Source organism: Anabrus simplex, chromosome 4 (assembly GCF_040414725.1).
Source record: "Anabrus simplex isolate iqAnaSimp1 chromosome 4, ASM4041472v1, whole genome shotgun sequence".
Taxonomy (NCBI): domain Eukaryota; kingdom Metazoa; phylum Arthropoda; class Insecta; order Orthoptera; family Tettigoniidae; genus Anabrus; species Anabrus simplex.
Window position 1 is genome coordinate 298,487,920 of NC_090268.1, and position 14,930 is coordinate 298,502,849.

At 40.1% G+C, this 14,930-nt stretch overlaps 1 protein-coding gene across 1 annotated transcript in view; it reads right to left on the reverse strand.

The window, feature by feature from the left end:
* The window catches only part of LOC136872667 (uncharacterized), a 137,564-nt gene that overhangs the window by 60,794 nt on the left and 61,840 nt on the right, over positions 1-14,930 (reverse strand). The window contains exons 5-7 of the mRNA XM_067146479.2: positions 4,689-4,829; positions 4,463-4,601; positions 4,260-4,366 (exon numbers count right to left, since the gene is read on the reverse strand). Of these exons, the coding sequence (XP_067002580.2) occupies positions 4,260-4,366; positions 4,463-4,601; positions 4,689-4,829 (387 nt within the window). The remainder of the gene's footprint in view (positions 1-4,259; positions 4,367-4,462; positions 4,602-4,688; positions 4,830-14,930) is intronic.

A 14,930-nucleotide genomic window follows, 5' to 3' on the forward strand; every position in this document is an offset into this window, starting at 1 on the left:
GATACCCGAAATGAATAAGTTGTCATTAAATAATTTGCTAAATCATATTGACGATTTACAATGGGCTACCCATAAGACACAAGAAGTGGAAGATATGGTGAGACAAAAAGAAGAAGAACTGCAAAGACAAATGGTCTATCAGCATCTTAATGTGTACAAATATATTGTGTGGATAGTTGCTGGTATCATAAGTTTAATTTTAATTTGTTTCTGTTGTAATTGTTGTTGTCCGAAACTAGGGTTTCCAACAAAAAGATGGTTTGAAGACGCACGGGCTCACTGCCCTAATATATGTATAAAACAAACGGTAATTACGAAGGGTGATAAGGTTAAGACTTCAGATGAGGATTTAACTATATTCCAACGTTCTAGGCGGATCCGGGGACGCCCGGAGATGTCTGAGGAGATCATGGAATTACACTCCAGGCCTGCTGGGGGACGCCCTAGTACGCCTGTGAGATCTATAGAAGTAGAAATGGATGCAAGTGATAATCAGAGTAGAGAACAACCTTCCCCTTCACCACAGGGTCGCCGATCCTTATGTACAGGCAACATCAGAGTATACATAGTGTAGGACAGAAATGGACGCAACGTATGGTTGCATCCATTTCTTCCCTAAGGGGGGAGATGTCGTGTACCGACCTCCCAGGGACTCGAATCGACGGACTGCCAGGTGGAAGGCAGCCGGGGTTCGCAGCCGTGTCTCGGGCTCAAGGTGTCAGAGGAGATTAATTAGTGTTAGAATGATGATCAATGACAGGAGACACCTTGTAGTATTAAGGTAATTGAATAATAATTATAGTCAGATTTAGTTACTATAAGAAAAGGGAAATATTTCAAGAAGTTACATGTAGTGGAGAGAGCTTGCAAAGTGCGCTTACAAAATTTGTTGACCAAGAGCGGAGACTTGTTGATCATAACAGGATATTTACTATGTATCAACAAACAAAGTTAGTATGCGGGCCAGGCGGCCTGCCTGGTGCCCGACAAAGGAACAAAGCAGAGTACAAGGCCAGTCAGGGCCAGTACAGATGCACTTTAGGAAAACAAGGAAAGATGAGGACAAAGGAAGACAGAAGACAGTAGTGCCTAGGTAGCAGCACTTACTGTGACAACTATTGAGAATAGCTACTTGAAGGCGCCACGGACTGGATGAACAGTTTGGTAATGCCCGTAAGACCCAACCCCTTGGTAGGAGGTAGGGATAGAACTTTGAGTTCAGGAGCGGAGATATAACCCCTGGCCAAGATGGTGCGGGGCCTTCTTCCAGCCAGTAGTTCGTACTTGTCAGAACGAGATTCTTTTCGAGCATAGCCCAAGTGCCGCAGGGCAAGATTCAGAGAGACGCGTAGTAGAACAGTAGGCGCGTGGAACAAGCTCGCTCTCTCTTTAGATCATCACATTCAGACTTGTAAATATACTGTACATAGTAGTTTTAGTTGTCCTCAGTAATAAAGGACAGGGAAATAACTTCTTCTTTTATTTCGGGAGTTGCGGGACGAGTCATACCGACAAATTACCTCCCTACATTCCGCTCGGCAGGACAGGTAATACTTCAACATCCAACGGCCTGGTGACAAACCTACGAGATCGTCTCACTGGACAGGTAGGTCACGACAAATGAACGAAGCAGATATAGGCTATTAGTACGATGGGGTCGCCACTCCCAAAGTGATTTATTAGTGACTGATAGATGCTATGAAATGAGAATGGAGAGTGTTGCTGGAATGAAAGACGACAGGGAAAACTGGAGTACCTGGAGAAAAACCTGTCCCGCCTCTGCTTCGTCCAGCACAAATCTCACATGGAGTGACCGGGATTTGAACCACGGTATCCAGCGGTGAGAGGCCGATGCGCTGCTGCCTGAGCCACGGAGGCTCTTCTTCTCATGTTATTTATGCATAACATGTCTGATGTAATTACCTGATATCTGCAAACACTGCTGTTGAACTTGAAATTCTTGGAAAAAACGTTGAGGTGAAGTTGGAAGTCGTCTTCTGTTATCTAATCTTCTTGCATAACCTGGAGGTGACTTACTTTTCCTGGCCGAATATAGTAACCTCCGATGCGGTTACGTCCACTCAATATTTATTGTAAGAAATTGGAAAACTTGACAGAAGAACCTGTAATATTCAGGCATGATATCTAGTCTTGTTTCACACGTCCTAATAGCTAATATGTATGTATGTTCAGTCCGTCAGCGATGCCGCTGGTGGGATCCTCAACAGCTCTGCCATCAGCTGTCATAGATGGCCTAGGCATCACTGAAGAGCGTACTAGGGAAATGAGGAGTGATGTAGTTTCCCGCTGCTTTCCTCACCGAGCCAGAGTTGCTATTACACATCAGTCAGCCAAGCCCACTGAAATGCATACACCAACCGATCCTATGAGCAACAATTTCACACCATTCATAGCAGGGACTGGCTGCATAAGGATTGGCATTACTAGCACCGCTCATACTTCAGTCACTTTCATACTGTCAAAGCCAAAGATAAGACAGAGACAGATTTATGAAAGTAGCAAATACCAGAAGACATAGTGCACTGTAATCACTAGGTCCTAACAGCAAAGGTGGAATAGCTAATATAGAGACTGTTAAAATAAATATAACAGTTCTATGCGATGTTAGATGTATTTTTGTTTCATTCAATTCTCGAACAAAGTTCGCAAATTGCATAGTAGAATTCAATAAAGAATTCGAAATACACTGATGACTTAACTGCACATGGAAATTCTAAGTTCCCATAGAGGGCATTAGATATTTTTCCACCAATAGAGCATATAAAAAATCAGATCATAGATGTATGGCTTTTCAGGCATGTGCTCTATTAACCAGCGTTTCATCTTAGGTCTGACACCAGACTCGTCAGAGTGGGATGTGTCAGACCCTACCCACTGACGCTGGGTGTATGCAGGTGAACTTCTCAGAAGCCTATTTAAGAGGCACAGTCTGATAACTGCATACGGGAGATAAAACTCCACAATGGAATTAATGCCCACCTAGCAATTCCGAATGGAAATTCTAAGTTCCCATAGAGGGATTTAGATATTTTTCCACCAATAGAGCATATAAAAAATCTGATCATAAATTAGATGAATGGCTTTTCAGGCATGTGCTCTATTAACCAGCGTTTCGTCTTAGGTCTGACACCAGGCGTCAGTGGGTAGGGTCTGACACATCCCACTCTGACGAGTCTGGTGTCAGACCTAAGACGAGACGCTGGTTAATAGAGCACAAGCCTGAAAAGCCATACATCTAATTTATGATCTGATTTTTAACTGCACATACCGGTTAAATTCGATATGTATACTGCCTATACATCTACAGACCACGGCACCAAGTATCCGGTGAATCTGCTGAAATAAAATTGCATAAAGAAGTTCTACCTTGCAATTAGATGCTGCTGCTTCTCCACGAGATCTTGTACAAATTACCACACATCTCAGACCAGTACTAATCACCACTCCTCTTAGACCAGACCAGACCAGACCAGACCAGACCTCTTAGACCACTTCGACCACACAACTTTCCTTACATCAACTTATATAAACTTGTGATGACCACTCAGATCCTCTCTATCTGGTCATCCCTTCCACATCGACGAATACGGACATACTATCGAAACCATGTGGTCACGTACTTTACAAAATCAGTCATGTGTGTAAATAGCTTCCCCATGCATAGAAACGGTCACCACCTAGATGTGTCCGTGGAAAATTTGCTTGTCTAATACCACCTCAGTTAAACATAGCCTTGGTTGCAACATGTCATGCCAGCTCATCTGCCTACTGTTACCAGTTAAAGTATGACTATTTCAAATCAATAAATCTCACTTTTTTATATACAGAATAATTACAAACAAAATTCCCTTATCCAATGATTTAATTGCATAATATGCATGATTATATTACAGTCTAAATGATGAAAATCAGATATACAATCTAATGAATTGTGTCGATGATGATGATGATGATAATAATAATAATAAATGCTGAATGAAATCTGTAACCTTGCTGTACAGTTACAAGGCATTGCTTCAGAAGTCTGCAATACAGTACCTGAGATCATATGATCACCCAATCAGCTGTTAAGAGCTAGAGACTGATGACAAGATCTGACAAGAGAACTTAGAAATTTTAAAAGGTAGTGTTTCATATTAACTTACCTATGGAGATAGGTTATTTCAGGCAGCCTACAATGAAACATTACAAAATATCCTTGATTTTTGGGTATATGGGCAAAATGGATAAGACCTCACCTGATGTCTGTACACATAAAATTCTTCTGGGTCTTCATCCCAATCTGAATCCCACATATCCACAGCACACATTCCTGGTTCAGAGGTAGGAGTTTCTGCTCCAGAACCTAGCAACAACAAAAAATGAGGTGCTAGAATGCACTTCCTTGGGCAGAAATGGGATAATAAAGAGTCCCTACCATTGATATTAATTGCATGCTTACCTTTTGGTTTGGTGACTGCCATTTCAGCATGCCCTTTGCCCTGTGGTCCCTTCATGCGTACAAACTCGACACGTTGAGTTGTTGCTCCCGAAAACAATCCAAATGTCATTCTTTGGGCCATTTTGCTACTCAAGCTGGACTGAAATGACAATAAACATATACTGTGCAGTGAATATCACAATAAACATGTCAATAAATAATACAATTTAAAGCACAAAAGGCTTACCCTTGCATCATACACCTTCTTCAAGGCATCGTATCGAATGGAGCCTAGGAATATCACTCCTTGGATGGCTCCATCTCTGTCTGAAGCAACTAACTCTACACATACCATTTCTCCATCACGTACTAAGATGTCACAAAATACCTGAAACCCAAGATGGCACACTACAGTTCATCATTGCAGGAGTATATGATTACAAATTCAAACGAAATGAAACATGTCATAGTACAGGGTGCCCAAATAGTTCCATCAATACACAGTGTAATCCCCTCTGGCGGCAATGCAGGTGTTTATTTGTGCATACAAACGATCATAAAGTTGCCAAATGGCATCCTGTGGTAATTGTCTCATCTTGTACCTTTTGATACAATTCGGCATTGGTTCTTGCAGGCTCTGGATAATGCGTAAGTTCCCACTGCATCATGTCCCATACATGTTCAAATGGCAAAAGATCATTGGATCTTGCTAGCCAGGCTAGTTGTTGTACATCACGTAGAGCACGTATTGCAGCAGTTGTATGCAGACTGTGGCGTTATTAAAATAGAAACTCTTATTGAATCATATACCTTCGACCATCTACGGATATTGGACATTTATTTAAATTGTGTCTATTTTTGACACTTGTAATTCTTATTCTCTGCTAATGACCTTGGGTTCCCAGCCTAGTAACTGAGTTGAACTATTATTTTACCACGTTCATATGAGGCTGGAGTTCGACTATATTTGAAGTATAAATTAAGAAAGACTTCGTATCTCGTGAACTTGGATTATATCTGCCCTAGCACCTTGGACGTTTGGCTACTAAGTACCTGCTCTGCCTATACGAGGAGAGATGAACTTTCCGTTGTATGGTTACTCTATGTGTGTAGTTTCTAAACGTGTAATTGCACGGTAGGCCAGCTACGGGGACTGCTACGCTATCTATCAGATTGAATGTAGTACCAAAGAGTGTGATGTGACTGTTGCTCGCCAGGGCGCGTATCGAGTCTGCCAGGTGTCACGCCTAGCGGCGAACTTGGTAGCGCGATTTTTTTGCGCAGGATGTCTTGGAGGCTGGTTGTAGCAATGATGGCTGCGGAGACTGTTACCAGAACGATGTGTACTCCAACTGGTGTTGGATGATAAACAAAAAAGGCCACATCGAGTGATGGGAGTTTAAACATTTTGTTTTGGTGTATAATATGTGTGTTAATTTGTAAATATGTAATTATATAGGTAGTTTATTTATACTTGTGGAGTGATATTGTTAGGTCGAACTACGAGGTGAGTTATCTTGGCATAAGGCTTGCTTGTAAGTATTTTAAAGTATCATTGCTATTAATATTATTTTACTGCGTGGGTGTAATATTTGAATTTGTGGTGGAATATGAACATTGTGGACATCTAAGTTTTAGTGATGCCGTGTTTTGCTTCTAGTGTACGTGATGTACATAACGGTGAGCTATCCTTGTGCTAAGATAACATTTGAAAATTTTTATCGTGTCCTTGTTCTAAATTTGTCATTCTCTTCGCTCGGGCTTTACCTTTTGGTGTTTTTGCTTGTGATTTTCCTTGTAATGCCCGTATGCGTGTGCCGCCTTCCTTTTATACTGTGGTATTTTATCGTTTTCTTACGTGTTGTATTTTTGGCGTATATTCGTGTTTCTGCTTGTCTCCTTGTGCGAATTGTGTTGGTTGTCGCATGTTTTGGCTATCCTGTGCCCGTATTTTGGCCTAACAATGCACTTACATTTCTCTCCATAATTTTCTTTAATCTTTTTTTTTCATTATTATTATTATTATTATTATTATTAGTCACCTTTGGTAAGTTGAATTATGCTTAATTTTCTTGGTGAATAATTGAGTTGAGTCTGTTTTAGTTATATTCCTTCCCTTTGAGGGCTTTAAATTAAATATCATTCCATTGTTGGTGTAATATCGTATAAATGTTATCAGTTTCAACAATACAAGTAACGTTTAGTAGGTCGAGGGCTGGACACCCCTGGAGAATGGGATGGTTCCTTATCTTATCCTTTTGTGTGGGTATTGTTGTTATTATCTCTTCTGGCCTGACAGTTATGTAACATTGTTAGTGTGTGATGGGTGTGTGCATTGTGTCTGCCCCGATGACTGTATCGTGTATTATACTCCATAAATTATTCGTTGTATTGAGTTTTTTTTCTTCTGAATCTGTTGGTTCTATTTTGTGTTCTGGGTTATGCTAAGTGATCTGTTCGTGCTTTTCTTGATGTTACTGTGGCTCATGTTTACGTTTGTTCACCTAGGTTTGGTGATTGAAAATTTATTGTAACTTGGGATATTTCTTTTAATCGGTGCCGCGTGAGCTTGTGATTGTAACATGTTCGTAATCGTGGCTTGATTTGACTGTCACGTTCCGTGGTGATGCCTTCGTATCCGGGTTTGGTGCGGGCCATTTACTTCTACCGGGTGCTGTCTCAGTCCTCGATTTGCTAACCCCTTTCTCCACTTTCGGGCTTAAATGTTAAAATTTCATTTAATTTTAGAATACGTCAAACATGTGCGTACCATGGTACCTACGTAGTTTTCCTGATGCATCAGTATATAGGTGTATGAATATGGTTGTTCTTAAAGAAATGAATGATTTTATTTATTAGCAATGAATTTCTTTCTACTTATATAATTCTGTGATTTTCTGTATATTTATTTTACCCTAATGTTGGGTGTTAATTGTAAGCTTAATACCTTTTTCAGTTTATTTAAATTTGACCCAAAGGTTTAAATTGTAGTGTAAAAGATTTATTTATTATATTTTATTTTAAATTTTTGAATTTTTCTGGTGTCATTTCTTGGTGTGTTTGCTAAGCAATTTCCTGATCCCGTCCTCTCTCATTAAGTGGGTAGGCTCCTGGTCCCTACATGCTTCCTCTTGTCTATTTCCTTGGGTATGTTTTACTGTCTTATATTATTTTTGCTCTGTTGAAAATTTATTTGTAAGCGCTCGTCCCTATGACCATCGTCATTTACTCATACTTATTAGGGGCGTTGCAAGACGTGCATTGTCCTGCTGAAAAAGTACATCACCTTTCTGTCAAAGAAATGGCAATAGCACCGGGACAACAACCTGTGCAATGTAGTGGGCACTGGTTACATTGTACTGCAGAATCACCAACTGTGACCACAAGTTGTAACTGATGGCCCCCTCCACACCATGAAGCCTGGGGTGGGACCTTGGTGTCGTCGGCGAATGCACTCTGGAATAGGCCTCTCGCCAGGTCTACACCATATTTGTGTACATCCATCACTTCCATACAGACAGAACCTAATTTTGTCACTGAAAACAAAAGAGCAGTTGACTCTTTCACGACACCAGAGTAGCCGTGTTAGGCGGTGCATGGTGTCAGTGGTAGCCTGGCCAGAGGAACACGTGATTGTAATCCTGTTGCAAGCAGACGGTTCCCACTGGTCCTTGGTGACATAGCAGTTGCAACATGTGACTGGATCTAGCTCTCAAAGTAAATCCAGATATATCTGCAAATTTGCTACTTCCACTAATTTCTGCTATCTGAGAAAAGGAGACTTTCCCAAAAGAATGGAACAAAGAGCTGCTTATCACACTTCCAAAGAGAGGGGACTTATCGGTTTGTGACAACTGGCATGGTATTACACTGCTCTGTGCCTAGTACGATTCTTTCATGAGACATCCTAGACAAGATTAAAGCTTATGTGGACAGTAAGCTGAGAAAAGAACAGGCTGGGTTCCAAAAAAGTCACGCCTGAGCTGATCAGAATGCAGAGCAATCAACAGAATACCAGTCATCTTTGAAGGTGTCTGATAGCATTTTTAGGGCTAAGATCTGAAGAGTAATGAAGATCTTTGGCATTCCCAAGATGACCAGTCTGATTAAGTGCATGTATGATAAGCAATGGCAAACTACCCCATTCCTCGCCTTGCCTAGTATGCCTCATTTTGGCTCCGCCATTTGTTTTTGCAGGTTCCCTATAAACACATAACCTTTGGTGGTGCTATTTGAGGATCCAACCAGAGCCTGGGCTGATGACCAGCCAGACAGATAAGTATACATGCCACGAGGAATATAAAGGACGTTTAATGGAACCAATTGAAGTTAAGACTGGTGTGAAACAAGGATGTCTACTTTCACCTACACTGCTCCTTATGACTATTGATGTTGTCATGAGAAGCGCAATGAATCAACAATTGGGAATCCAGTGGAATCTTACTCAAAGACTGGAAGATTTGGACTTTGCCGATGACTTATGCTTACTTGCTCATAGTTGTTGTTGTCGTCGTCTGCTGCAACTCTTATCTGAGTAAACATATTCTTCAAGCAGTTTACATTTTCACACTCACAATGCTTTGTGAATATCTTTCATGACTCAGTAGCCCAATCTTGACATGAAACATACGTCCACACAGATCACATGGAATGGCTGGGGGAGGGTGGTGTTGAGCTTGACGGAGCTTCTGTGTCAGTCGTTTATCCTCTTTGCGTTGTCGTCGTTCCGCTTCAAACACCTTAACTGATGTAGAAACAATGTGGTGTAAAGTGTATGATTCTCAGCAAGTGTATCCCATGATTGAGTGTTAATTCCAGCTCTTTTCATAGTATGCTTTAGCTGATCCTTGAAATGCCTCAAAGGGGCTCCAAGAAGTCTTGTGCCAGAGTAGAGTTCACCATGCAGGGGTTGGCGAGGAAGCCTGGTTTCACGCATGTGACGGATGTGCCCTATCCATCTGAGACGGTGGCCAATGATGGTAGCCTCAATGCTTACAGCATGTGCTTTCTCAAGAAATGAAAGGTTAGCGACACAGTCTTCCCGTTTGGATATGCTCTAGCTCTCCGATATCCTGACAGTAGAGGGTCCAAGTTTCACAACCATAAAGCAGTATTTATTTGACAACAGCATGGTAAACCATCATCTTGGTATGCATTGTAAGGTCCTTATTCATGAAGACACGATGACATAAATGTCAAAAGGCTGAGTGGGCAGCACCATTTCTCCTATCCACATCTTGTGAGCAGTTAGCATTTGTTGAGAGGATACTTCCCAGATATAAAAAGTGGTCGACCTGCTCCAGGGGAGTATCCACAATGGTGATATTGAAAGCTGGCAGGTTCGACCCTGGTTCAGGCTGTGCTAGTACTTTGGATTTCTGAACATTAATGGAGAGACCAAAACGATCTCATGCACTCTTGAAACAACTGACTGACTGTTGTAGCTTCTCAGGTGCAGCAGTGCCATCTGCATATTGCAATTCTATAATGGAGGAAATCTTGGTAAACTTTTGGGAGCAAAGTCTAGCTAGAATGAACAGTCCCCCAAAATATCTGACCTTTACATCTATGGTTGTCTGTAAATGTTCCATATAGCATGGCAGCTAGATAAAGAACGAAGAGTGTTGGAGCAAGCATAAATAATTGTTTCAATCCATGAGTGATTGGAAATGTATCAGAGATAATATTTTGATGAATGATTTGCCCAGACATGTTATCATGAAAAGCCTTGACAAGATCAACAAAATGCTGTGGACAGCCAAAGTGTTTTATTACTGTCCATATTACCCATCTTGGGACTAAGTCAAAAGCCTTTTCCAGGGGCCTGTTCCACGAACAAACTTTGCAACTTTTCACTTTGCACTTTTCAGTTCAGATTTTGTTCCACCATCGCTTTTCAGATTTAGCTTGCAAAGTGAAAAGTGAAAAGTTAGAAATCTTTTCATTTTTCAAGCCTGTTATGTTCCTCCATTGGTACAGAAATGCAAAGTGCAAAGTAATGAAGTGAAAAGTTTTCATAAATCTTGCAAAGAGATGATTCCCTTTTCATATGTTAATTAACAAGTATGTACATTAGTTTCTCGGCGTAGAATTTGGTTTAGTGATATAAACACGTCACGACGTGAGCTTTTGTTAGCATCAAGTGAGGACAGTGATGAAGAATCCAATAATAGAACGTACAAATACAGGATTAATTTTCATAACCTCACTTCGACGTAATATCGCGAGTGATTTCGTATTATCCCAACAGAGGCTGACTATATTCTTGAAATGATCGGTCATTTATTGAAACATAAAGAAGTAAATTCCTTTCCAAAAAAGAACAAATTCTTATGTTTACATTTTTTAGTAAATGGTGCCCAGCTGTACTGTGTAACAGCAATGCATGGGACATCAAAATCAATTATTTGCAGAACCGTTACCAAAGTCGTAGATGTTATAGTAAATGTAATATTTCCTAACAGTACGTTGGCCTGATAATCCACTTAATATAGCGACGGGATTTCTAATGAAGGGTGAATGTCTTTCTGTGTGTATATGTGTTGACGGTACTCTCATTAACATTGATGTGTGTCATCATTTGAGAGGTTATCTTTAAAGTTGTCAAAAAAGGATGTCACATTTCTCCCTGACAACTTCCAGCACAGCCAGCTTCTTATAATAGGCCTAACCTTTCTTTCCCATGATAAAAACTTTAACGGTACGACAATTACACCGCCAAGTTTGCCGCGAAAAGTAAAGCATTAAAATCAGAGTATTAGGTCTATACAGTTTGCTCATAGAATAAACTCAATCGGATCACTCATTCGCAAAGACTTTTCACTTTGCGAAGAAATTGAAAAGTACAGCCTAGTTCATGGTAGAACAGAAAGACTTTGCACTTTGCCAGAACTGAAAAGTGCAAAGTTGAAAAGTTGCAAAGTTCGTTCGTGGAACAGGCCCCAGGCCATAGAACATTGGATAAAGGAGTATGTTGCATTTTTCCTGGATTTGCCTTGCACAGAAGAGCATATCTGTTGTGTCTCTGGACGTTCGAAAACCACACTGCGACTCTGGTAGGATCCTCTCGGAAATAATCTGCAGGTGATTGAGAAAAACTCTAGCAAGAATTTTACCTGCTATAGATAGCAATAATATATGCCAATAGTCGTCACAAACACTATGATCTCCTTTCCTTTGAAAAGAGTAACGAGAGTGGCATTTTTAAGGTCATCAGGTATTGCTCTTTTGCCCTCGCACTTTGCCTCTGGCCTCTGTCTTGGGATTATATTCTCCTCCAACCTCTTCACATGTCCAAACCACCTTAGTTTATTCTTTTCAACTCTCTCATTTAGCTTTCCTATCCCAACTTCCTTCATAACATCTTGCTCACTCTGTCTTTCCTATCATACTTCTTAGGAATTTCATCTCACTGGCTTCAACTCTACTCTCTTGCCCGCTAGTCAAAGTCCAAGTCTGAGCTGCATAAGTCAGTATGGGTACATAGTACATTTTGTACATTATTTCTTTATTTTCCTTGGTACTTCTTTGCTCCAAACAGGTTTTCTTACACTTTGATGGAATGCATTACTCTGCTGTACCCTCCTGCTAATCTCCATGACCAACCTAGCATTTTGCATTAATTCACTTCCTAGGTATTTAAAGCTGTCCACAATTTCCAGACTCTGACTTTCAATTTTCACAGTGCCCTTTCCGTGCCTTTCCCCTCTCGACATCACCATACTCTTGCTTTTCTCTGTACTGATTTTCATGCCATACTTCTCAGTTTTTTCATTCAGTACATTTAGTTGTTGTTGTTGTTGTACTTCTTTGTTCTTTTCCCAGATCACAACATCATCTGCAAATAGCAGTATCTCCATAGGCTTCCTTTGTTTCCTTTATAATTCCGTCCATGACCATAATAAACAAAAGAGGTGACAGCACACTCCCCTATTTTAGTCTAGTCTTATTCCTAAACCATTCTGTCTTTCCAACTGGGGTCAGTACTCTGCTAACACAGTTGTTGTATATTGCTTGCACCATTTCTAACATTTCTCTTCTGAGTCTCTTTTTAACCATTGTTTCCCAAACCTTCTCTCTGGGTACACTATCATATGCCTTTTCTATATCTATGAAACTCATGACCAGATTCTTTCCATATTCCCAGTTCTTTTCCATCAGCTGTCTCAATGCTAAAGATTGGGACCACTGTAGATCTTCCCACTCCTGAAGCCATATTGTTCCTCTTGTAACTCTCCTTCAATCTTTCTTCTCATTCTTCTTTCTAATATCCTTTCCAGTATTTTAACTACCTGCAATGTAAGTGTGATTCCTCTACAGTTACCACAAACTTTCTTGTCTCCTTTCTTAAACACTGGTATTATTATCTCTTTTTTCCAGTCTTCTGGTACACATCACAAAGGGCAAGTTGACCAAGAGGAAAGACCAAAGAAGAAGACTGGAACAACCTGGTCTGAAGACGGAAAGGAAGCCCATGGTAAAAAAATGAAAGAAATATGGGCACAGAGGAAGGCAAATGCATGCATTTTAAGTACTTTGTGTAGTCTTAATGGGCTTATTCGCATATATATAATAATCTATATTATATATTATTATTATTATTGTTATTATTATTATTACATCTAAAAGGAAGGTCAAGGTTAAGCAGAAGATATTGAAGTATACTGTATTTACAGCAAACAAATGCAAGTTCAGGAAGCACCAAGACCTGGAATATGTCACATTTGCAGGCAGCATAAGAACATTAGAACAAAAATATATGTAAGAGGTGTGGAAACAATGTCTGCAAGAAATATTCTTGGCAACAAGCCACATAAATGTTATGTGACAAAGAAAGACCAAGGAATGGAAGTCAAATCTGCATAAAGAATCAGTAACTACTTCTGGTTAATAAATTTCACGTGTTTGTAACATCTTATTCCTTTAATGTATTAAGAACAGTATTGTAATAATTTGTTTGGAAGTTTTGTAATTGTTTGTGTCTTTTCTAACCTTGTGTGTAGCTTTTTCTTTACTCCTACAATATACAAAGAATGCTATCATAAGTTTTTTAAATTTCTTCTACCTTCCTTATTATCAAAACACAGATATTAAATAACACTTCTAGATGTGGTGAAAAAGCCATGGCATATACACTTATGAAACTTCAAAGGCATGCCCACTGGAGAGTTAAATTGGATTACACAAGTACTTTTCAAAAAAAGTCAAAACTGGTTAAGATGAAGATTATCTGTAGGTGGGGGTGGAGGCGTGGTAGAGCATATCCATGGTATCCCCTACCTTTTGTCAAAAGGCAACTGAAAGGAGAACCCTCTCAACTTGGCAGTGTGGGTCAGCAACCATGGGGTCGCTAGCTGAGTTACTGGGCGAGATGGCCGTGCAGTTAGGGGGCGCAGCTGTGAGCTCGCATCGGGGAGATAGTGGGTTTGAAACCGACTGCTGGCAGCCCTGAAGATGGTTTTCTGTGGTTTCCGATTTTCACACCACGCTGTACCTTAAGGCCACGGCAGCTTTCTTCCCATTCCTAGGCCTTTCCTGTCCCATCGTCGCCATAAGACCTATCTGTGTCAGTGCGACGTAAAGCATTCTTTCCAACTGTGTCAAGCTCCTCACTTATCTTTCCTATCCAACCTTCCTCGATCAACTCTCAATCTCTTACGACCCAATCAATCACCACTGATCTGCATTCAGAGCTGTTGCCCAGGTGGCAGATTCCCTATCAAACTGTTTACCTAGTCTTTTCTAAAATGATTTCTAAGAATTTGGAAATTTAATTCAGGACAGAATTTAGTCATAAGAAGACATCTACAGATTCTTTAATGCAGAATAGACTTCCATTCCTTGGTCTTTAAATTTGACAGTATTAGGTTTGCAAGGCCTAGGGAGTCATTTTCATGCCCTCTGTGACCCATCCCTTTCTTTTGCTGATACCTGCATTCACCGAAGAGTTACACCTCTTCCATTTTCTCTTCTGATTAGTGTTTTACCTCTCTTAAGATACTAATCAACATTACCATGACTGCCACCAAAGTAGAGGAACTATTTCCAGAGTAGAATTAAGGCACATTGTTTTCCAAATGCATCATGAGCTCTAAAACTTCGTATTGGGTTTACATGCATATTTTATCATTTCCATTTGTTGCTCAGAATTTTCAAAACAGTGAAGGTATGTTATCTGAATAATCATCAAAAGATGACAACTTATGAAAACAGGTATAGTACACCAAAGTAAAGAATAACGGATGTGAGGTACACAGCCCTGTTTCACTACTTGTAAAGATACACGGAATGAGTTTAGGTTCTTTTTGGGTAAGGGAATCTTACAGATGGGCAAGAATTTAAAGCATAATATATCATGATTATTTAATTATCAGAAGTACATATAAAATACGAGTTTTGTCTGTACATTACTCAGAATTAAAAAAGACTGAATAAAAATCGGTATGTATAGTCAGAGAATAAAGCACTACAATCAATGCTATAAATAATT